The sequence below is a fragment of the Cyclopterus lumpus genome, chromosome 17, assembly GCF_009769545.1.
Source record: "Cyclopterus lumpus isolate fCycLum1 chromosome 17, fCycLum1.pri, whole genome shotgun sequence".
Classification (NCBI taxonomy): domain Eukaryota; kingdom Metazoa; phylum Chordata; class Actinopteri; order Perciformes; family Cyclopteridae; genus Cyclopterus; species Cyclopterus lumpus.
This window is the reverse complement of record NC_046982.1, coordinates 12350283-12375660: the sequence shown is the minus strand read 5'-3', so window position 1 is coordinate 12375660 and position 25378 is coordinate 12350283. Positions and strand designations below refer to the sequence as shown.

Genomic DNA, 25378 nt, shown 5'->3' with positions numbered 1-25378 from the left:
TACAATCCATACAAAACTAAAGCATTTCAGTACTTTATAAACGTATAATCTTCCTAGCTAATATAATGTTCACTTTGAAACATATTGTTTGTCAATGGAAACAAAACACATTAACACACATGTGCAAACACATTTGTGCACTTACTAATAGGAAGTAACAGTGTCTGTGTACTGCTCACTGTTTGTGTGGTTGTTGTATGCCTGCCTGCTTAAACATAGCCCAGTCTGTTGGGTCAAAGCAGTCTTGGAGAGCGGAGGAGGCCCCCCCTGGCCACACCCGGACCTGCTTCAGGACCGGTCTGGAGACTACCACTCTGGATCTGTATGCTGGCATTAGCATGACGGTGATGTGCCTACTGCGTAGCATGACTTAAAATACAGAGGACGACTTACATGTACCTGTATGTACCTTTGTGACGATAACAAATTAAGTTTATGTTTTGAAGTTTCATGTCCTTACTGACTGCCATGCTCCACCTGTCCACTAGCTGGCCTCGAAGCACACCTGCTCCTCATTTATAATCAGACTCCAGACTCCTCTACCAGCCTGTCAGTCTGCAGCAATTACTCCGTTTCACAACACAGGATGTATCGTCAACTTTGGCCTGTGAGTCTGCTTGTGTTACACATGATTATAGTTATTTATGGAGGTCATTGTGATACAGTTTCAGATAGATTTTTATTTTTATTTTTTACGCTGTGCGCATGTTTTGAAATATGAAATACGTGTCTCACGTGTTTACTCAAACTCTCATCACTTGCATGACACCTAATTCCTTGTTCCCAGCAGAGAAAAACTGGAGGTAGATCCGGATCAGGCTTTATCCTGCTTTACTCTCAGAAACCGGGACAGGCTGCAAGAATCAGACCCGCTGCAGTGAAACTTTTCCTCAACCGAAGGAGGAGGAAATATTGTATAAAGAGCGCCTTACGGTTTTGGTATTGAATACTTTTTTGGGCGAAAACTCTCATAAATTGGACGAAGAGTAAACAAATTGTTGTCGTGTTTCCCCTCTTTTCTGTGGCCGTGGAGGTGCACCGGTGGTCCTTTTCATCCAGCCAGAGACGGACCGAGAGATCGGTGAGTTGTTTTGTGACTCGATTTTGTCGGAGCAAAATATGAAATACGCAAAAAACTTTTATTTTTTAAACTATATATAATGTTTGTTGTCAGCAGCTTGAACCAAAATTATTATTATTATTATATCGAGGAAATTGTGTCTGTGACCACTCGTCAAAAGTTTCTTAATGTTGTTATTTATCCCAGTTTGAATACTTTGCTATTTCCCAGCAACATGGTTCTCATGATGTAATGCATAGAAAGTGCAAAAGTGCTCATTGTTGTGACAGTTTATATAAAGATAAACAGTATTGCTTTTACTGGTGTGTTTAGTTTCATCTTAAACTGCTCTCCACATCCACAGGGGTTCACTCTGATCTGCTGTCATGTCGACTTCAATCAGCGAAAAATGGGCCTCAACTTGTTTGATAGGGAGAGATTTTCCTCCTCAGGAATGCTAATGCAGAAAGTCCCAACTCCTGCTTGGTGTTAATACCCCTGATTTACTTGAGTAAGTGGCTTGTAGGATGTCAAAATGAGTTTTAAGTGCTTGTGGACTCTGTGCTCTATTAAGTTATATAAACCAAGAGGTTTTACATGAGGTGCCGAGATAAATGCATAATAATACATTTAAAACTGTTTATTTGTATTCATTGTCGTACAGTATAGACTTGCAGGAAGCTTTCTAATTATTCAGTATAGGACTTTGAATGGGTACTTTACTTCTATGACAATATTTCACCTTATAGTTTAAGTTTAGAGCATTTTAAAAATACATACACCATTTAATGTTTACTATTCCACAATACAGTAACATGTATAGTGAATTAAAAAAAGGTGCTGAAATCCTTCATGAGGTTGATCATTTTCATGGTTTGTTTGGTTTGGATGCTGCCGTTGTAGTAACGTAGTGGAGTAAAAATGCACAATATTTAAATGGAAGTATAAAGTATCAGAAATAGAAATACTTAAGTGAAGAACAAGTACTACTTTCCGCCACTGATTATTAACATTATACCATTTCACTGGCATGTTCTGCTCTGATTGTTTTTTCCTTCTTGGTGATAACAACCGGCTGATTGATCAGAGGAGTTGAGTGACAGCCTGAGGTGTGTCAGCGATGGGCAGGAAGTTGGATCTGTCGGGGCTGTCGGACAACGAGGCGGAGCATGTGCTGCAGGTGGTGCAGAGGGACATGCAGCTACGCAAGAAGGAGGAGCAGCGCCTCAGGTTAGTTCTGACCCACACACTGACTTTTAGCAAATACAACTGCAAGTGTACTACTTTGGCACAGTGGGGGAGGAAGTATTCGTTTTTTTTAACCTGAGTAGCAATACCACAGTGTAGAAATACACTCTTACAAGTAAAAGTGCATGCATTCAAACTTAAATAATAATCATACCTATTACTTAAGTTAATGTATATATTGTTGTTTATGTAAACTACATAAAGACTTTACATAAGACAGTCTAACAAAGACATTCTTTGATCTTGTCCAAAGCTGCTCTAATACGATTTCAAATGAACAATGGATGAAATGTAGTTAAAAACACAGATAATTATCACCCAACTCTGCTGTTTCCATCTGCTTTTTAAAGCATTTCAACATTTGTTCGCCTCATAGCCTTGTTATCAACCACAGCTGTATACTACCTGCTCAGCACTAAACAACACACAGATATTGGTAATAACTAGCTGGGGAACATTTTGGAGCATTTAGCAGCTAACAAGACAGATATTTCCTCCAGGAGTGGGTGGAAACCCCAAAACAGACCTTCAAGAGAGAGAATGTTTCTTTGACTTTCATTCATCAGATGGACACAAACACGACTCTACTCAAATGATGAAGCAGCTCTGTATTTGCTGCATGTGTAAACGGGCACATTTGTTAGCTAACAATAGCTGATATAATGCACTAATGTTGTGTTTCATAGTGTGTCCAAATAAATAATAACTGCTTGATATGGTTTAAAGTGTAAAATATTTGTTGGAGTTCCTTAAACCTGCAATTTTTTTTGGGAGCAGTGGATCACAAGTTGCTAACACATCATTAACTTCATCTGGTTAATATAAGTCACACACTTGTAGTTCTGTTTTTGGTCTCCACCAACTCTAATTAAAATAAATATCTGTTTCTCTAGCTGTTAGATACTGAACTATATTCACCAGCTATAGTGGCTTAACCATAAACCAAGGGAGAGGACAGCTACACAACAAGCTGAAACTCACTATGAAGCTTCATAAAGCTGAGAGAAGCTACATATTCAAGTGATAATTCTCTAAGTTTATTAATTCCAGCAATCCTTTGTACAGTGATGCAAACGCAGTTCATCAGGGCGTTTTGGATGAACTCAAACAACATTTTTGTGAGTTGAGATAAATGACATCCAAATAATAACAGCATCAAATATATTGTAAAAGCATACATTCACATTGTGTGGCGCTCATCGTGCGTTCAGGCATTTTTAGACCCCTGTGGGTGTTTCCCATCCTGTTTTTCTGGACAGGAAGCGACTGCCCTTTCCTGCTGTACTCAGACTGGCTCCTTCAAAACCTCTAACCTTCAGAGCCCAAACAAAACATGTATGAACAAAAAGACGGAATAATAAGCCAATTGGGTGGGTTTGATCTGCGTCTCCTAGTTTATTTTTGACCTGAGGGAGAAAGAGAGGGGTACATAATGGAAAATAATTTGTCGGACTTGTCAGAGGTTATGAATAGTGTCAATTTCCTCGTGACTCTGTTTTGTTGCTTGTACTTCATTATGCTTACATAATATTGTTCCTCTGTGTACTTTATCGGAAAGACTCTCAGCCATGAAGGAACCCAACAATAACAACTTGGACCAAACATGCAAGATAAACTTAATGGCTGTAATTTCCTCAAGATATCCAACACTGAATTCAGCCGTAAATTACATACAGTGCCAGTTCTGTGGAGTTTGACAATTAGTAGCGCCATGGAGATGTTTTTCAGTGTAAGCCCTTGTTTTGTTTATCTCGCGCATGCCCACAAGGATGCACATGCATGCGTGATGTGATGCATAGCTCTGCAAGTGGTCTCCCACTGATCTGCAGGTGGCAGTAGTGAGCCAATACAATGAAACGATGTGCAAAAAAAAAATGCAAGTTAGTCAACATGTAAATACAGGATTTAAAATCAGCTTTCAATAGGTTTGACCTAAAGCATTTTTAGGTCAAACCTAAGCAATGCCACTTTTACTTTTATTTATTATTATTATTACTACAATCACTTTATGTTGGACAGGAGAGAAACGTACTTTCAGATCTTCTGTATGTTTGCACAAATGGAAGAAGTGACAATAAAGCTAACTTTGAACTTTGAAGCATTGTACTGTTGCAGATGGTTGAGCTCAAGCTCATTAATCTTTAACTTTAGATACTGTTAAGTGGATTTGTCCAGGTCACAAAATACATTTGGGATGCATTTAGGTTAATTGGATTTCTTTGGGCCTTTAAATAATTAAAGACCATCTTGAGGAAATGGAGGGAACATGTCATATGTATTTTATTATTGTAAAATCTTGAGACACATTGTAATCTCAACTGTAAATCTAACTCTAAATGAGTAAATTACCCGTGTAACTTGGAGGTTTGACGGTGTGACGTTAAGCGGTAAGCTTTCTACTTTTTCTGACTAGTGTGTCGAGCAATGAGGGTGCCTACTTACAGCTAATCTCGTTGTTTACCACATGACTAGACTTGAGCTGACATTTGGCTTAAAAGAGGACCATTTTATATCATTGATATTTTCTTTATTTATGAAGCCAAAAAGGCCTATTTCATATTTAACTTTCTAAATGGCGTCTAACACATTCACACCACATCTCCTCTTCAACAGAGGGACATTGAAACATGAGCTCTTCTACCATTTTCAGATATCGAAGAGGTAAATCCATCTTGTCATGCAGGTTGTTCACTGCTCTGTGGGCTTCGACTTCATGCATCCTGCTTTTCAATATCTTTTACTGACAGCCTTCAAAGATGAAAGCCTGTAGCCTCTCTGAATGTCAAACAGCGATGCGTGATAGACAGGGGAGTTGAAGGTTAGAGGAGAATACAGATGAGTGAATACAGTGTTCAATTGTTCACCCTCCCTCCTTCTCTGCATGAGACTGACTGTGGGCTCATCTGAATCAGTGGCCATAACCTTGTAAAGGTGTCTGTGAATGATAACTGAAATATCACACACCCATTTGTAAATTAACTGATATTATGTTGCCCTGTACTGCAGATAATAGTACTTTCTAGTTTAGGATGAGATTCACCTCCCAGCCAACAGGGGGAGTGTTGAGCAGAGAAGAAGCTTTTAATCCCCACAATGAACATGAAACAATGTTTGTTTTTTCTAATATGGGTCAATATACCTAAAGACTTTAAACACACCTACTTAGTGTGTGTACCGGTAATATAATCTGTATTAAGCCATTGTAATCCTTTTAAAAATGTTTTTATTGTGAAGACACAACACTACTTATAATCCGTGAAAGTTGGCTTGTAGTTACATGTATGTCTTAGGTGTGCTAATGAACAATGGTTTGTATAGGCTTAATGATATTCCTGAAAACAACTTGTTGGAGACAAGACATGTCTATTCAGCAGCAGACTGGTTTCATGAGTATTGGGTTTAACCTGTGGCGACGTTGATGTTGCACAATCGTCAGACTATCTTAAGTCTCTCAGCAGAATAACAAGTTCTCAGGAAAAAGCCACCAGAGCCGCTTCGCTCCCGCTGCACCTGACGATTTGGTGATTGTTGGCATGCGTGTCCCTGTGGCGTCATCAGCCACACACACTGCACACACACTCCACACACACACATGCTGAGCCTGAGCGGGGGTGTTAATCCTGGCTGAAGTCTGTGAAGTTGTGTTACAGAAAGTTGAAAGCCTCGGTTTAATTCAGAGAATTAATGATGTGGTTTAATCTGTTTCCTTATTCCACTGCAATCATTTACCTACAGTACTCGGTAATTCATGCCAACTCTAAAAAATAGCTATTTAACAGTTCTTTTGAAAACCAAAAGTGAGTTTCACGTTCTCATATTTCTTATTTTTCCATAATTTAACCCTTATGAATAAACAGCCTGATAAACCAAGTTCATTGTCTGTTTCTTTTCAAAAGGCAATTTCATATCACAATTTATTTTATAAAGTAGTTTTACTGTCATAATGGTATGACTCTGTCACCAGTCCAATGCACCATTTATTTTAGTGAATAATGTCAGTACTTTAAAATAGATTGGTTCTGCATTTTATTCATATGCCTATGTGTTTGACATATTTATAATATATTTCATTCATAATCCCATCTTTCATTTTATGGTGCGTCACATTTCTGAAAATTGTTATTAAAATAAATCCTTATAGACCTGGAGAAAAACTAAACATTTTTAGAAGAATTAAAACCTATTTTGATTCGATCAGTATTTGCAATAGGATTCAGCTGATTAACAAAACAAAATACAATGAGTGGATGTCTGGCCAGCCACTAATCATCAAAATAAACAATCTAAGTCCATCTTACTTATTCTCTGCAAGCGATTACATTTGAATTAAAACAATGTTATTGTCTAGACTCAAATAAACAAAGTTACTATCAAGAAAGTGACACGTGTACATTAAACTGAAGTCTCAAGTTTTAAACGGACAACATTTAAACGAAAAGAAAAATTAAACAAATTCAAGCACACACATAGGCATCACCTCATCGCCAATAAAACTGACTACTTTTGAGGATTATTGCAGCTTTGTTCTCAAATCCTGGCCAAAGCTAGAAAGCTTCTTTAGACGAGGTTGTGCGAGGACGGAGCAGCGCGTACACGTGTATCTCGACACGCTACTATCTTGCATCTGAGAATATTTTAGCTGTGACTGTTTGCAGTCTGAGTTATTTATACCATCCAGTCGTGGAGTGACGGGGCAGCCTTCTCTGTCAGACGGGCGTCTGAAGGTCACCGTTAAACATTTATAGTCTGGAGTTACAGAATATGGGACCTTGAGGTTTTGTGCTAATGTTTGAGAAATGTAGCTCTCGAAACAGGACTTCTAAATCATTTAATCTGAGGAGCGTAGAGGATTAATTGATTAATCAACACAATTACCAATTGTGATAATTAATCAATTAACCCTTAGGTACACGTTTTTAAGCAAACATGCCCAAAATGTAACTCGGATGTGATTTTCTTTTTTGCTCGTTTTATTTCTGGTTTTAGAGCTTTTGGAACAAAACAAAATATTGGAAGACGTCACTTTGGGAAATTGGGAGGATAATTTATTTTCCCTACTTTCTGAAATTGAATGGATAACTGATAAAAACAATTAATTTAATTGACAAAGAAGCAAAAATAAGCGGGTTAATCAAAATGACATAGTTGCAGCCCTAATAGTGAATTATTTTTGTCAGATTCTCATTGTTTAATATTTACAATATTTTATTTGAGAGCCTCTGAGTAAGGCCGGGCGATGTGGCCAAAATCTTCTGTTGCAATATATGTCACATATCTCTAACAATAAGCCATGATATAGCATGTTTTCTGGTAATTTGATAAATAAATAGTCAGATGGTTTTGTGTACTCTTGTGAGTTAAATACTTAGTACTAGTAGATTTTGATTCCATTGAAAGATAATACATAATACATGTGATTATATTTGTACAATTTAGTATTGAGCTACTTTTAAATCCATTGGTGGTAGAAGTACTCAGATAATTTACTTTAGTAAAGTGTTGAGTAAAACAGTGAGTAGTAAAATAAAACGACACACGTCTTGGGGACCTTATATTATAGTATTTGTTGAAGCACTTTACGTACCATTTCCCAAAACAGTTGTTTTCCAAAGTATACTGTAGGTCAAAAATACTCCAACATTTCTGACGATGACCAGCATGGAAAAGAAATCCTTTTTTAAATTGTATTCAATCCTATTGAATTGCATATCAACTGGGCAAAAAGTAATGTCATGTGATGGAATGCTTCAGATCAGCCCCTAAATGGACCTCAAGCTATAATAAATGTGTTTTGGACTGTGTTCAGCATATCCTCCTGCGTTAACCTTTATGTGAGCACAGCAGGCAACGTTTAAATAGTCAATCCAGACATTTATTAATGCAAATTTCACTTTTAATAAGAGCGTTGCTGACATTTCACCACCATAGAATGAATAATGTTTTATTAAGAGAGATATTGCGGCTTTTTTCAATCATCATTTAACATTTAAATGATGTGTAGAACATGAATAAAATAAAATAAAATAAATGTCTGCTCCGTTTTCATTAAAATCAATGTGACATATGTTTATGTGTACTTCATGTCCTCATTTTAATAATCATCCTATTTGGCTCAATACACCCACAAAGCGTGACTAATATCATAACTATTCTGTCCTTTTCTCCCCCCTCTGATTTTGTATAACTCTGTCTCTCTCGCACACATCCCTGGCTTCACTATCTTCCTCTCTCTACCCTTCCCCTCCTCCTCCTCCTCCACCACAGTGAACTGAAGCAGGAGCTGGATGAGGAGGGCAGTCGCTGCCTCCTGCTGTCGCGGCGGAGTTGCTTCAACCAGCGCTGCTGCATCCGCTGCTGCTCGCCCTTCACCTTCCTGCTCAACCCCAAGCGCCAGTGTCAGGACTGCCACTACAACGTCTGCAAAGCCTGCCGGGTCCACAACAAGCAGGACAAAGCCTGGCTCTGCTCCGCCTGCCAGAAGAGCAGGTAGGGTTGAGGGAGGTGGTTGTAGTGATTCAGAGTGAAGTGATGTGACGTCAAAGGTTATGAAGCTCTTACTGTACCGCTGGAGACATGGATGTTGTGTTTATTACTCACAAGTCTTCCGCTGGCTGAAATATTTGGACTTTAATATTTGGACTCACTCATTGGTGGTGTTGGAAGATGTGTGGCAACAATGTATGTTCAAAGGCTATTTTCTCTTTCTTTTATCAAAATTGTCCTTTTTTTGGTGTTGAATACATCTTCTCAGCTTCAAGTTACAGAAGGACTATGATGGGTTCAGATTTCAAATGGTTCGCTGTATTTCTGTATTTCTGTGCTGTCGTGTCGAAATCTGGTGAAACAGCCCAGATGTGACATGTTGTTTTTGTTTGTTTGATGGATTCTCGTGTGGTTTGTTCATAGCAAAACCTTTTAGATGAATTGGAAGATGTGTACCAAGTACATTTATTTTGGTTTCGGTTCTATATGTTTTTGTGTTAGTTCACTCAAAAACAACATTTGCCAGCAGATAGCAGCTTCTCCTTCTTTCTGAGAGAGAATGAAAATGACATACAAATAAACTTTGTTAGGTTAGCGGCCTTCCTTAGTGTTGGCCAACCTCGTTCTACAGCAGCCACATGCAGATATGTCTGCAGACTTGTTAATTAGTCTTCAGACGGCAAGCAACAAATGATTAATCAAATATGTGGCAGATTTAGTCTGATCGGCCAGTGTGTGCATTTGCCACCCTGATTAATACCCAGAATCACTAAATGGTTTAAAGGAAACATACATTTCCCCATTAATTAATCAGGGGAAAGTCTGAACAAAATATTAATAAAAACCTTTTGACAATAATAAAAACACCTTAAACAGTGAAAGAGTAGAGACAAATTCCAGTTAAGATGCTATACAAAGCTTATAAATAAAATACTAAAACATATCACATTCCACATATCCTGCTTCATTTCTCACTGCTTTGAATCCCATGAATTAATTTGGAAATGTCTCGAAGGTGATATTCCTGCAAGTTTAGCATTGGAAGTGAATTGGAAAGCTACAGCGGTTTAGTACCCAGAAATGTACCATCGGCATATAATATCACAAAGTATGACACTTGTTACCTGTACAAAGTGATTAAATATGTACCTTCATGTCTGTGTGTGTGTCCCTCAGATTGTTGAAGACACAGTCGCTGGAGTGGTTCTACACTAATGTGAAGACGCGCTTCAAGAGGTTTGGCAGCGCCAAAGTGCTGAAGACTCTTTACAGGAAGCACTTGGCGGAGCACAGCGCGCTTTCAGAGCTCACTGGTAAACAAACCCCTCTGTTTGTTAGCATCGTGATAGAACTTGTATGATTTGGTTATACGTCTAATGTGACATATTTTGGGATACCGTGTGTATAATTGTTGTACATCTCATTTCTTGTAAAGCTGCACAAATCAAGTATTTGGATCAAATGACTGATGTTAAACTTTGCAGCTCCCCTCAGCTCTGTGAGCAGACGCCTTGTTGCTCTGGTTCACTTTCAACGCTCTTATTTTGCTGTTTTGGGCCTCAACAGCCAGTTCACAGCAACAAAGCACAAAAAAAAAAACTTTACCTGCTCAGTTAGCGACACACTGCTAAAGGCTCCACTGTGTTGACCCTAAACAGCCAGATATGTTTTTCCTCGGGTGTTGGTGGCGAGCCAAACAGAGCTAAAAGGGGAGTAAATATATTTAATTCATCAGCTGGCCAGAAGCACAAATTCAAATGAATGCTAATATTGCAACGCGTTTGCAGGATAGGCGACTGTTCGCTAGCTAAACTCTGTAAATACCATAGACTGTATATAAGAGGATGTCGTAATGCCATATTGAATAAGACTTTAAACTAGCGAGTGAGAAGTAGGGTCCTTTTCTCAGACTTTTATACAATAAAACTTCTTATTGCAACCGGAGGAGTTGAATGAACGTTTTAAGAAACTTCCACATCGGCTTTACTCATCAGGACTATTTTTCCCGAATTTACATTTTTTTTCAAAATTCGTATTATTTATCATTATTCAGCAGTGACAGTAAAAAATGAGATGCGAGATACTTGAGCCTATATTCTTACTGACATGTTATAATCTTTCTTTAAGCAGTCCTGCACAGCTTAATGTGGAGCACAAACACACAGGGTTAGGAGCTTTGCTGGACAATGTATTCATACTACAACACAGTGCTCTGAATAGGACTGTTTGCCCAGCAGCATATGCTCCGGCATGTTCGGGACAGAGCGTTACAGGCGCTGGAGTGCATCTCCGGGCCATTACTTCAGCGACTCTGATCTGATTGAACAGACAAGGGATTTCAGAGAATTATGAGTGTTGTGGAGGAGAGGTCGCCGGCTGCAGATGATGCGGCGCTCTGACCCCCGTGGGAGGAGGACTGATGTGTGCTGGCATCAGGCCACCGCTCAGCGTCTCATTCTGGTTTACTGTTTTCATTCTCTGCTCACACGCACACACTGTATCATACCGTTTAATTTGTTTATGGTTAGAAATTGCATTTAATCAACTGCCAAATCTGCATCGGCATCGTCTGTCTCTCTCGTGAAAAGCTATTATAAACAATGTGAGCTGCATGAAAATAATCAGAATTAATATAACTGACATTTGGAAACTAATGGCTATGAATGGAGGCTTCACCATGTGTCAGATTTGTGTCGCAGTGAATGTTTCCCTTATGAGACACACTGACCGGCTACACTGCTCAGAGACCTCCTCGCCTGAAGAGTAATGCTGAATAACAAAGTGACCCTGAGGAAGAGAACACACAAATAAAAACAGTTCACATTATTTGATTCTTATTCTTTCATGCAGTATATAAAAGTACAGACATCGAGAGAAATATTGAAAGCAGTCAGAAGGCAACATTATGCTAATTGTAAGTACAAAATCCTGAATATACAGTTTATTGTTTGGTATTAATCAATCTTCCCATTTTCCCCTTACATGTTTTATTTAGACAATATCATTAACATTCACCACACGGGGATAGAGGGAGAATCACTAGCAGCTCTGTGAGGCTGTTAGTCACAGTAATGCTTTGAGTAAAATACTGCCGCCTCCATGATGCTCACGATGTTTACATGCTGTTTTGCAAGTATAATGTTTCCCATGTTCTCCATATAAATTTAGCGTGGAAGCATGCTAATTGTGTGTTTCAAAGATTTATATTCAGAGTGTGTTGTGTGGCTGACATTACATCACATGTTGTCATGCTCTCGATAAATATTGTTCAAAAGTGAAAGAATATTTTGAATTATGTTAGTTGCATTTGCTACAATATGATCCCCAATTTTCAGTTGTCTTGAGAGTTTTTTGTAAGATATTAAATATACAGCATCAAGAATGACTTACTATACATTTATATTTATACATATCGCATTATTATTACGTTCCAATGTATAAACATAGAACAGTGACACACATACGCACCTGTATGCTGCCTTCAGGGGGACTGTGACCTGAGCTGCTCGTTGGTCATGAGTCTTTTTTTTTTATGTCCCTGTTCTGCGGCCAAATGTGTCCCAACTCTTTGGATGTTACAACACAGACGTCTGCACACGGTCACATATGGGGCCACAGAAAAAAAGTCCATGCTGCAGGCCCTAAAATACATAATTTTTGCTTTATTTACGGATACATCACCTCAGTGAACTCATGCTTGCTTGTGGGGTTTTTAGCAATGAAAGAGTGCTCACTGCATTTTAAAAATAATCTACAGTTCACATCACTTAGTCCGAGTCCTCTGTCTTCCCCTTAGAATGATTGGAAGTGACCCTGTGTACTTCACTACCTCTGAACCAGCGCCACAGGTCAGGCCGCTCTAATGCACTTATATAACCACATATGGCTACGTTGTGCTCATGTGCTCAAGTCATGTAGTTAAAATATCAGACCTTTGCTTTTAATATATTTAAAAGGGAGCTATGATCTGTGAGGTTTCCAACTATATTCAGTTTACAAATACAATCTTAATGCCTCCGAACTGTTTGCAGACTCATCGGGCCGCCTCACATGTTTTTATTTAATTAATGTTTTTAAATTCGAATGTACAAACGATGCAGACATCATCATAATGCTTCAGAGAAACAAGGATATACATTTCAAGACATTAATAGAAATAATAACATTAAAAAAAAGTAAAATAAACGTATATTCTTATATAACTTGTATATGAATATAAAAATATGGAAAGTCTTGATGTTTATTAAACTCGTATAAATATCCAGTGAAATTGAGGGTAACTTTTGTTTCTTTATAAAAATGTATGTAAAAGTTACCATTTCGACGATGATGAATTAATGTTGTACACTTGAGATAATGCAAACCAGGCAGTTGCTTGGTCTGACAAATTTAAAGTTTAAAGTTTGTTCAGAAGTACATCAAAAACCTTTTTAAGGTCTAAAAACACAGATCCCACTACGTTTCCTTTGTCTTGTAAGGTAACAGCTATTTGTCTTGAGTACCTTGGTTTAAATCCAAATTGTTTCGGATGAATAATGATATCTTGCATTGATGGGAAAAACGCAACACTTTCATAATGGAAAACTTGCACGAATAACACATGCAAAACAATCATCATTGCTTCGATATTTTTCTGTTTTTACTCACCACATACTGTTAATAGTTGATGCACGAAATGTATACAATGTGCTACGTCAATTACACACCTTTTAAAAGTATTGTCTTTTCATGTACTTGTGTGTGTGCACGCAGAAAGCAGCGTCTACGAGGACAGTATCTGCAATGAGGGCAGCTTCTGTGGGAGTGACTCAACCTTCTACAGACAAACGCAAGGTGCAGATATCTTTTTTTAATGATTTTACTAATCCTTTAATAATCTTTGGATTAATACAATGTTACACTTTTTGTTGATCTGTGTTCCTGCATTTTGGATCTTCTTGTAACATTTCCACAAAACTTGAACTACTTCAATTATAATACTACTATATATACTTCTATATACGTTCAGTTAACATGTGTTTATGTGCCGCATTTCTAATGAATTGCACAACAAATAGCATAAGGAATATAAATGCTACAAGCCTAAAGTTAATCCTTCGAAAAGGTATTTTTTCTGTCTCATTTCCCAGGTAAATGTATGATATGTGTTGTTGCTCATTATACAATATATACAATATCACATACTACTGTAGTAATAACTACAACAATCTTCATATTTAATGGGTAGTCTACAGAGTCTTGCTGATCTTCTCGTGTGACTCTGCAAGAAAAAAAAGTATTTCCCCAAATTGTTAAACTGATCCGGGGATTCGGGTCCCCTCGACAAGACAGGGCCTCAAGATTAATGTAGAAGATCTGTGAAATGCAGGAGTTAATGTAAAACCCATTGCATGTCGGTGTTCAGTCCTTAATTCAGTGAACCGGTCATCTTTAGGGTCCCGGGGCAGTTGCCCTACTTGGCCAGTTGGTACTTCAGCCTTGTAATAGCGAGAGCTTAATTCAATCTCCATAAGAGACCCTCTGTGGCCACATTATCCAGTTCAAGGTTTGTTTCATTGTAATCCTCTCAGGAATCCATAAACTCATATTTGCTTCATCATTTGATGCAACGGTGGAGAGATACATTTTGATCTCGATTCTCGTCGTAATCTCTTGACATGTGTTCAGTCTGTTCTGCTCTTGCGTTTGCTGCCCGAGTTCTCCTCACACTCCCGGTTCAAAATTGTGCAATTACTCCTTCCTGTGTTTATGATTTTAATTCTAATTTGAGGTTCCTTCAGGTAAGAACATAAGTGATTATTGTTTCTTTGTGTTCAGAGCACAGCATAGCAGAGACGGTCACTGTGGCCTTGCGGGTGGCGGAGGAGGCCATAGATGAAGCCATTTCAAAGGCGGAGTTTGACACAGCCAGTCAGGTCATTCATTGATGGATTGCTTCTATACACACGCTGTTGTTCACTTGTCCAACTACTGCTGTTTAATTTGTTTAATTTGACATTAATTCTATATAAATACTATAATTACCTTTTTTCTGTAAATGAGTGTTGGATGCTGCAGAGTGTTTTCTTGTGTTGGTCTGCAGTCCATGTACTTTGATAAGTATCCTCTGCAGTCCTCCTTAATCTGAATGCTCTGCTTTTTTATTTTCAGAGTTTAAATCAGATTATGAAAAAAACATCTAGATTATGCTGCAATCCAAAGGACAGTTTAATACTACAGTATACCACAACATCAGGGTCATTGTTCGGCCAACAATAAACCTTATTGAACCAAAATAAGTTATGTGTACTTCACTATTAAGGATACATTTTATAACATACCTTTTAAATTGAATGATTTAAAGTGCCCTTTATTAACTTGAAACCACTTCACTGTTTCACAAGAGACATTATTGATACGATAAACTTTCTATAAAACATTGATTTTGTTAAAGATCAGGCTCACCTTGTCTCCTTAGATGTAGGTTCGTACACTATTATCTCACATGAGGGAGGCTTTGACACACGAATGGATCACTGAACGGCCCTCAAGGGCTCAAGTGGTCAAGGTGCTCTGGAGTTTCTGTTTTAAGCGACTATTTTTCGTGAGAGTTAAAAGTAGAGATGTCCTCATTGTGCATTTCATTAACATATAGTCACATTAGTATTCAAGCAATTTAAATCAAAACAGCAGAGTAACTCCATTTTAAGAAAACATAAGCTACATCTAAAATATTTTGCATAGTGTGCTCGAGTATTTAGTACAATATCGTAGTATATCAGAATATAGGAGTGTGAATGTGGATCTGCTGTGTCAGGGCAGAAGTACGACAGCCTCGCTTTGTCTCCAGTGGGAAAGAAGTACTGAAGTTCAGCCAACAGCAGCACCTGAGACGAAGACACGGCCCATCGAGGCTGCAGGGATATTGTAATTGCCAGAAGTGAAACTATAACATTAACAAACTACAGTATGTTTGCATGACTTCACGCAAAGATAAAGGCAGATTGGCTTTTTGCGTGATGACATTTAGCAGTTTAATTTGGCCTCTTTTTCGCAACTGCCTTTTTTAGGACTTTGTAAATGCTTCAGAACAAAACCATAAAATCAGATAACCACAGACTTTTTTTCAGGCATCTAAGCAAAAACCCATTGTCTTCCATACAGGGGAACCGGAAATGCAAAAATTAGGACTAATTCCAATGACTACAAGGAGACACTGAATGTCTACAAGGAGACCGTTAATGAGACCGTTAATGACTACAAGGAGACACTGAATGACTACAAGGAGACCGTTAATGAGACCGTTAATGACTACAAGGAGACACTGAATGTCTACAAGGAGACACTGAATGACTACAAGGAGACCGTTAATGAGACCGTTAATGACTACAAGGAGACACTGAATGTCTACAAGGAGACACTGAATGACTACAAGGAGACCGTTAATGAGACCGTTAATGACTACAAGGAGACCGTTAATGTCTACAAGGAGACACTGAATGACTACAAGGAGACCGTTAATGAGACCGTTAATGACTACAAGGAGACACTGAATGACTACAAGGAGACCATTAATGACTACAAGGAGACCATTAATGACTACAAGGAGACACTGAATGACTACAAGGAGACCGTTAATGAGACCGTTAATGACTACAAGGAGACACTGAATGACTACAAGGAGACCGTTAATGACTACAAGGAGACACTGAATGACTACAAGGAGACCGTTAATGAGACCGTTAATGACTACAAGGAGACACTGAATGACTACAAGGAGACACTGAATGACTACAAGGAGACACATGACTACAAGGAGACACTGAATGACTACAAGGAGACACTGAATGTCTACAAGGAGACACTGAATGTCTACAAGGAGACCGTTAATGACTACAAGGAGACACTGAATGACTACAAGGAGACGCAAGGAGACACTGAATGACTACAAGGAGACCGTTAATGAGACCGTTAATGAAGGAGACCGTTAATGACTACAACCGGATATGCAAAAGATCCCAACTAATTTCCATTTTTTAGGACTAATTCCAATGACTACAAGGACACACTGAATGACAACAAAGAGACATGGAACAACTTGGTTCATACCTCATAATGTGATCCAAGGTGGCTAAAGAAGTGTAATGCATGTCTTTTACTTAGTGTCCACAACTTCAATGAATTCTTCTGAAAACATTTTGGACTGCACTCCTGTAGGGTGAATCCTAAAGTACATTTCTGGCTCTGCAGCAACCTTTCAGAATACCATTGTATGTTAGAAAATAATACTCCTCACTAATCTGTTAAAGTATCCCTCAGCTTTTGAACTGAGAAGTACATATGTGTATTTAAATTGTGTTTAGAGAATTAATCAGCTCATAGCATGCATTTGTGAGCATGTGGTGTTGAATAGTTTTCTTATTTGTGTTTTGTTTTGTTTACCAGGAGAAGCAGAATGAGGCTCACTATCTGCGGGAGCACAGAGGGGAGCTCATTGAGGAACTGTCAAAAACTATTGTGCACAAAGTAAGAAAAGTAGCACATGTTGTTTAGTGTGTGATTAGGTGGATTTACAGTGTGTTAAACAAACATTAATACTCAAATGCGAGTCAGCTGTTTTGCTTCTTCAATGTCTAACTCCTGCACATATGAATACAAAACCATTAGAACCAGCTGATGTTTGTGCTGAGTGTTTGTACGCAGCCATATGCTGCGCTAACCGTGTCCCTCTCTCTCTCTTAGATTATTAGTAGGAGAAAAACTTTGACTGAGATGAGGGCAGAATATGACCAGGACTGGCTACTTGAACACAACACTGACCTTCATCATCATCATCAGTCTGACTGTGATCAAGCATCCAGCTCCCTCAAACACCAACCAGATCTCTGGGTAACTTAGGTTTCTGTACAAAAAATGTTTTAAAAAAACTGTCTGCGTTCAGATCAGGGTTACTATAGTAACAAAAATAATGTATAACAAATAATAACTAATTGAAATTATTAAGATTTTTTTTTAGCTATAATATATAAAAAAATAGACTTTCTGAAGACTTTGAACCACATACACTGAAACTTCACATTCTGCAATGGCTTCACATCTGACACTAAAGTAGCATGAAGGTTAGACATTATAGCCACAGTTCTCCATCCATGTATTTTTTTTAATGTATATGTAGCTTTAGAATTTTGAGACTACATGTGACCCCAACAACAAACTCAAACTACTGTAACAACCAATGAAAGAAAAATTAAACTAAACTCATCTTCATGTGCTGGTTAAACTGGTCAGCATGATCTATTGTCTTTACTTTACTACGCTCATCCAGTGTGACCGTGACGCAACAATCAATCATTTTTTATTGTCTCTCTTCTCTCAGAGGTCGCACACTGTGTTCTCACTGTTGGACAATGAGCCTCCAGGTCTGATGCAGGACTCTTCACAGGCGCTAAAGAAGGACGGAGCTGGGTCAGCTATGTCCAACCAGAAGAGTGTTGATCGGCTGGACAACACTGGTAAGATCTATAACTGGCTAAATATATTGAATTATCTATGATCTTTACTTGATTGATAGCAAGTCTATAGAATATTAGTAATTTCTAATTGATATAATGGTCAATGTCAGCTGATACCTACCTCGTCCACTGTTTTTATTTTTGTTTATTTTATGTTGCTGCATATGCGATTTTACTGTGTGGTGCATTTGTGGTGCATTTGTGGTGCGTGTGTGCGTGTGTGCGTGTGTGTGTGTGTGCGTGTGTGCGTGTGTGTGTGTGTGTGTGTGTGTGTGTGTGTGTGTGTGTGTGTGTGTGTGTGTGTGTGTGTGTGTGTGTGTGTGTGTGTGTGTGTGTGTGTGTGTGTGTGTGTGTGTGTGTGTGTGTGTGTGTGTGTGTGTGTGTGTGTGTGTGTGTGTGTGTGTGTGTGTGTGTGTGTGTGTGTGTGTGTGTGTGTGTGTGTGTGTGTGTGTGTGTGTGTGTGTGTGTGTGTGTGTGTGTGTGTGTGTGTGTGTGTGTGTGTGTGTGTGTGTGTGTGTGTGTGTGTGTGTGTGTGTGTGTGTGTGTGTGTGTGTGTGTGTGTGTGTGTGTGTGTGTGTGTGTGTGTGTGTGTGTGTGTGTGTGTGTGTGTGTGTGTGTGCGCAGGTGTGTCCTCGGTGCTGAAGAGCCCAGACGGGAACTGGATGGCCCTGCAGAGCACCCAGCTGTCGCGTCCTAGCTTGCTGACCAGGAGGAAGAGCCTGGTCTTCAGTGCCTTGGAGAGAGAGTCTGAAGTGGTGTCCGCCTATGAAGGCATGGATTCTGACAACGAACCCAAACCCGAGAGCGGCGCCCGCGTCAGTACACCGTCCCCGCTGACGGGCAGCAGAGAAGATCTGTTTTCAAAGCCTGAGGGGAACTGGAAGCCTAAGAAGCCTCTGCTGGCTCGTTTTAAGAGGAAGGTGCCCACAGAGATTGGGCGGCCTTCGTCCTCCTGCAGGACCAGCATCATCGACGTAAACTTTAATGTGGAAGGAGCCGAAGAGGAGAAAAACCAGGCTGCCAAGCCAGATATAGGAAAAGTCCGAAGATCCCGGAAGAAAAGGAGGAGCAAAAAAGAGTTGTCGTCTTCGGTGCTGGTAAGAAATAAAAACTACAAACTCACCCGATGAAATAAGATGGAAAGATCTCTGCTAATTAGTTTCTGCTATGAATCAGTTTGGTTAATTTAAGCTTATTTGTCTCCATCAAGTTCTTAAGCTTAAATTGGATTTACGCTCTGGATTTCAATTGTGTTCAGTGTACTAAAGAGAGCAGCAGGAGAGCTGTTAAAATATGAATACAGTAAAATGTATCAAAATATGATGAAAAATATACCAACAATTTTCATAATTGAATGATCATTAAAGTTTAATCAAGCAGAAATGGACAATATTCTCTAGTTTTGTTCTCAATGTGCTGCTTTTTTTTTTTTTTTTTAGTTTTTATGATTTTTTATTTAAAATATATTTTTTAATACTTACATTTTTTTGTACAGAGGCATTGTTTTATCTGCCTTTGTAAAATGCATTCTGAATTACGTTGAAATACAAAAACAACTGTAGGGTTGATCGAATTGCTACATGGCAGTATGGCCTCCGATAATGTTTATACCACTTGCATTTACCAGAAAAAAGCAGATTCTTAAATCTATTATTTCTTACCGTCACAGGAGTACAGGGAGAAAGACAACCATTCCCAACGTTCGTCTGATGCTGCGACCCCTTTGACATCCGGAGCGACGACCCCTAAACTTTTTCACCTTGAGAGTGACACTACAGGGCATGAAGCCAATCAGATGGAGGAGCAGCTCATGTTAAAACTACAACAGCTAGCGGGCAGAGTTTCTGACTCCTTAACTGAAGGAGGAGAAGGAGGAGGAGCAGGAGGAGTTGATAAAGATGGACAGAGGGAGGAAAAGAGACGAGGAAGGAAGGACAGAGGTGAAGACCATGAGAAGTCGTGGAGGATGGAGATTGACTTGGATGAAGGAAGAACAGAGGAAGATGAAGTAGATGAAGAGATGAAATGCAGATTGTACAGGCTCATCGCACAGTCCAGACTCGCCTACCTGTCGACTAATGATGACTTGGACAAAGATGGCCAGAGTGAAGGAGAATGGGAAGGAGACGAGGAGGAAAATATGGAAGTGAAGAAGACGGTCAGACTTAATTCTAAACTCTGTCAGCTGGAAAATGAAGTCAGGGCAAACCAGTTCTCCTCCACTGAGGATGAGTTGGACCGAGTTGGCGTCATGGATGAAGAGGAGAAGACGGGAGCGGAGGAGGAGCTGGCGGTCAAAGTGTGCAGATTAGCTAATCAAGCCAACGCCACCCAATTTTCATCCACTGAGGATGAGTTGGACCAAGCAGGCGGAGGTGAAGAGGGGCAGGAAGCCATAGACGAGGAGAATCTGTGGAAACGGCAGGCAGAAAAAGACGTCCAGGCCGTTCAGCTGCGTGATTTGGCCAGTCTAATTAGTGCTTCTCAGTTTTCTTCCACTGAGGATGAGCTGGACAGAGTCGGAGAGAATGAGGTGGAGGAGGAAATAAAAGGAGGATTGGACGTAAATTTGTTTAATTTAAGGGATGAAATTAAGACGGAGAGCTGCGATGAAGAAGTTGAAGATGTCCAACAAGAAAAAACAGAGGGAGAGGAAAAGAAAGATTGCATCAAGGAGAGAGTAACAGACGAGGATGAAAGAATGGCAGAAGGGCACATGCTTCAAGAAAAAGTAGAACCTTTAAAAGAAGATGTGGCTAAAAAAGCAAACAAGAAAGGACAAGCGATGGAGTTAATATCCTTAGACGAGACAAAAGCCCAACAAGAAAATCAGCCCGAGATGAAGTGGCCAGACAAACCGGAAGGAGGAGAGGGACAAGAAGAGGGAAAGATTACAGGAGGCGAAGAGAGTCAGGATACAACAGCAGACAGCGATGAGGAAGATGCAGAATTTGAGAGAATAATCAGCAGCATGTTGATGATGACTTTGGAGGACATGCAGATGGAGGCATTAAAGGATGAAGTTGCAGAAAATGGGAGCATAAGTGGAGAACCAGATGAAGTGGATACGGGTGAGGATGTAAAGATTGAGGGAGAAGGTGGATTTGAGGTCAATGATCAAAGCACAAATGCCACAGGAAGTGCAAAAGAATTACAAAGTCGAGGCGATAACATAACGCTAGAGTCGGCTGTGAGAGAAAAGCCAGGAGAAACTGTCTGTAAGCAGATTGGAATTGATATTAACAGAGAAAAGGGGAGTGGAGATGCACAAGAAAAAATAAATGTAGAAATAGAGGATACACTCAAGGCGAAACAGACGTATAAAAGACTAGAAATGGATGATGAGGAACAAGAGGACAGAAAAGTCCCTAATGAGTGGAACATGATGGACACAAAGGGAGGCGCTGCAGACGGAGATTGTGAAAGTAAAGAAACGGATGAAAGTCTTAAAGAAACTAAAGAAGAAAATACAGACGATATGGAGCTGAGCCCCTCTTCTCTTCAGGAGGGTTTACTGTCACTGGAGGAGATTCAAAATGTAAGGACTAAAATGCACAGAGGTTCATAATGTTTTGGTTTTAGAGCGTCAGTCTCTTCCTGCTCCATCCTCTTATTTCAGCAACCACACACATATAATAATAATAATAATAATAATAATAATAATAAAAGGCATAATATATTGTTTAAGAATAAATGAAGCCATAAGTACCTTTGGGTCATGCTGCAACATGGAAATGTTTGCATCTGATGACTAGTTAGATAAAATCAATCCGTAATATAGCTGTGAAAATGGAACATTTCTAAAGCAAACGCATGGGTCTGAAATACATTTTGATGTAACTGGAATTCAGCTCATTTAGTCGCATATCAATTAATGTGTGGAATTTATTATTCAGAAATTGAATAATATTCATAACTAACTCCTTTTTTAAGTGTGAACCTATCACATACAGTCTGAGTGACTTGATGATTTGTTAATGGGGAGCAACAGGACCTCATGATAAGTCATACAAAGACATCTCAAGACAAATTGATTTTGTGCATTTGTCCACTCAGGAGAAACCAAATTAGTGGCTGTTGAATTAAGATTATTTTGTTTATGAATGAATTCATGACCTTTCTCTATTTGATACACATGTCATCTCCATAATGATTCTTAAATGACCTATCATCTTGTAATTGCCACAGTTACAGGCCCGCTTTGAAGGAAACATTACATCTGAGTCGCGCTTTATAAACGGTTGTTGGCAATGTAACAAACTACTAATCTAATCGCTTCCGCTTGGTGCTGTCTTTCATTTCCCGGTCGGTCCTGTCTCCTCTTCTTCTGTGCTTCTCTGTGCTGTAGAGACGCAGAGCTTTACGCAACAAAGTTTAAAGTTACACTTTATATCGACTCTGCTTGAGCAGGTGAGAACTGGTTTTGCTTGAGGAATGCAGCGTGAGGCGATCATTGCAGATTTAGGAAGCAAGTGTTCTTCATTTGCACTTTGTCACTCACATTTCTTTCTCTTATTGGTAAGCATGATGACATAAATCAGTTCAAATGAAATGTACTTTTGAATCTTGGCTGTTACCAATCTATCCGTCAGCTATCCGTCTGTGTGTTGTAGAGGCACTCGGCCGCATCTCTGCGCAGCATCACCACTGAGGTCCTGAAGGTGCTGAACGCCACTGAAGAGCTGCTGCTGCTGCAGGGAGTGGAGGAGGGCGTAGACGGCCCCCGACTCTCAGACACGTCGCTGCTCCCCAACACAGATCCTCAGAAACTGGATCAACGGTTCTCTAGACTGGAGGAGAACGTAAGTTGAGCCTTTTAGTATGTATATTTGTTTAATTCATTGCACATTACACGTTTGATGTTTTTATTTGTTGTTTTCAGTGTGCGGTAGTATCACTGCAGTATACTACCAGTATTACACTACTGGTCTCATAGTACGATACTAAAGACGAGTTCTACATTTTAACAGTATTGGAATGTAACTAAGTAAATGTTATAACATTTTACAATTAGTATATGATTAAAAAAATGTCAAAGTACAGTATATCATAAAATGTCATGTGTATTTAAAAAAAATTGTTATACAGCTAAAAACAAAGCTGAACAAAAGTAAACATTAACAAAGTGTCAATTTCTAAGTAGTACAAATATGTTGGAATACATATTTAATTATTGTAATATGTTACTTAATATATGTACAGGAAATGCATGAATCAGGATGTACAGAATATACAATAGAGCAGGTAAAGTTTATATTTGACAGTATTACAAAAATATATTGTAATTTGACTGACGTTAAATGTTCTTCAAAGTGACGGCCTAATATCGATTGAAACAAAGCTACAACATTAGATTTTAGTTTTTTTTTTAAGAACCTGTAAAGGGAAAATAATACATGCATCACTGGGTCAAGTTATCAGTTAAAATTCCCAAGTTTTGAAGGTAATCCGGTGTTGAACTGGACATGCTGCAGGTGTACGTGGCCGCTGGGGAAGTGTACGGTCTGGAGGCGGAGCTGAGTGACCTGGAGGAGTGCGCTCGGGGCATCTGCAGCGCCACGTCGGACATGGAGCTGTCCTTCCTGGAAGAGCAGGTAGCATCAGCAGCTGCAAAGGTGCAACAGTCTGAGCTGCAGGTGAGTTGAAACTAGATATGCATTTTATAGCTGAAAATGGGATATTAAGAAAGTGCTCTGCTGCTTTTTGTTGGGCGTGAATTCATAAAAAGCACAGATTGGCCTTAAGGGGGTGCTGCAAGTACAGTGACCTTTACAGCGTGACTTGTTTCTGCTCCAGATTGGCAACATCTCGGCCAGAATTGCTGCTTTGAAGAGTGCAGGCCTCAATGTGGACACGCAACAGTCACGCTTAACTAAGACCAAAACATTTCCAATGATGGTACCTGTATACGTTAATATAAATCACATCATAATAGTGTAACTACCACATGTAAAACACAATCATTTAAAAAAAACGTGGGTCTTGTTGCAGCCTGTCACTGTGGAGTCATCGAGGCAGCTGAGGAGGCGATTACCTGCACCACCAGTGAAAGGTCAGAAGAAGAGTCCCAATTATGTGCAACTTACTACCGGTATACAGTGCATTACTGTTTTTGCAGAAAATAGAAACAAAAGTGAACAACTTTTTTTACACTAACAGTAAATCTAACAGCTATGTTTTCTTAATTAGCCATAATACTCATCACCTTATATCTTAAATATATAGCATTGTTTTGATTTTACTTCTTTGGATCTTTGGAGATATGAAGTGGTTGTCAAGGAAATGCAGTGAATTACATTTGCACTTTGGTGACATCCATTAAAAAAAGAAGTGCTTTGACTGACGTTTGAGTATCTCAGATCACAAATACATGCATACTTTTCTTTCCTACATTGTGTTTGATTCCATTTCAGAAGACGAGGAAACCTAAATCATCGAGCCACGTCCTTCGCAGTATCTTCAACACGGAAGTGCCTTGGCCAGTTTCAAGTGATCCACTCATTTGCCTTTTAACATTCCTCAAATAATACTGGACATAAGATGAAATAATTAAATTATATATAGTATGTCTTCAAAAATGTTAAAGATTTTAACTATACTTTTTATAGACTTCATTGTAACATCATTACTTGTCCATTGAACTTGCTGATGAACAAAGCGATATAAATACTGTGCAGTGACTGAAAACACACTAATACCAGTTTTTACTGTTGCATCATAATATAGGGGAAAACAAATACTATTTTTTCCGTGGATGTTTGTAATGATGCATGTGTGTACAGCAAAACCAATCAGTCAATAAAGTACACAATTCAAAAGGTCCCAGACTGATTCAGTCCCTATGCACCCTGTTTGCCCTCAGATGAAGGTGGGTGAGGAATTTAGTCTGTATTTTTGAGATGAGGAAATGACACCTAAATATGACATTCCTCTTTGTGAAGGAGGTGTGGGAACACATAACAGCCAGCTTTGAGAGAAAATGGTCTCAAAACAAACATTCAGCTGCGACGGTGTAGTAAACAAACGAGTAAAAGTACATTTTATTTTTATATTTTTTACATTGAGCTTGGCTAACTCAGCTGATGCCAAACAGTTT

The 25378-nt window shown here is 39.1% G+C and overlaps 1 protein-coding gene across 3 annotated transcripts; it reads left to right on the top strand.

Moving 5' to 3' along the window:
* Nucleotides 1–1547: 1547 nt before the first annotated feature.
* On the top strand, nucleotides 1548–25103 carry LOC117745922 (rab effector MyRIP-like). Of its 3 annotated transcripts, none has more exons than XM_034554543.1 (16): nucleotides 1548–1571; nucleotides 2148–2290; nucleotides 8573–8794; nucleotides 9968–10104; nucleotides 13544–13624; nucleotides 14609–14706; nucleotides 17216–17296; nucleotides 17513–17659; nucleotides 18147–18282; nucleotides 18907–19379; nucleotides 19952–21820; nucleotides 22896–23084; nucleotides 23757–23918; nucleotides 24079–24180; nucleotides 24274–24334; nucleotides 24696–25103. In XM_034554543.1, exons 2-16 carry the CDS (start codon nucleotides 2181–2183, stop codon nucleotides 24710–24712), a joined length of 3885 nt encoding a protein of 1294 aa, XP_034410434.1. In that variant the 5' UTR covers nucleotides 1548–1571; nucleotides 2148–2180; the 3' UTR covers nucleotides 24713–25103. The 3 variants fall into 3 exon arrangements, with proteins under 3 accessions (XP_034410434.1, XP_034410433.1, XP_034410432.1); XM_034554542.1 differs by having other exon boundaries at nucleotides 24058–24180; nucleotides 24699–25103; XM_034554541.1 differs by having other exon boundaries at nucleotides 24058–24180.
* The last annotated feature ends 275 nt before the right edge of the window (nucleotides 25104–25378 follow it).

Excerpts from the sequence above, each read along its gene's own strand:
- LOC117745922 (XM_034554541.1), top strand. The coding sequence starts at position 2,181 with ATGGGCAGGAAGTTGGATCTGTCGGGGCTGTCGGACAACGAGGCGGAG. Across the intron at positions 19,380-19,951 it reads AGTTGTCGTCTTCGGTGCTG|GAGTACAGGGAGAAAGACAA; the intron begins GTAAGAAATAAA and ends TTACCGTCACAG. Across the intron at positions 24,181-24,273 it reads CCAAAACATTTCCAATGATG|CCTGTCACTGTGGAGTCATC; the intron begins GTACCTGTATAC and ends GTCTTGTTGCAG.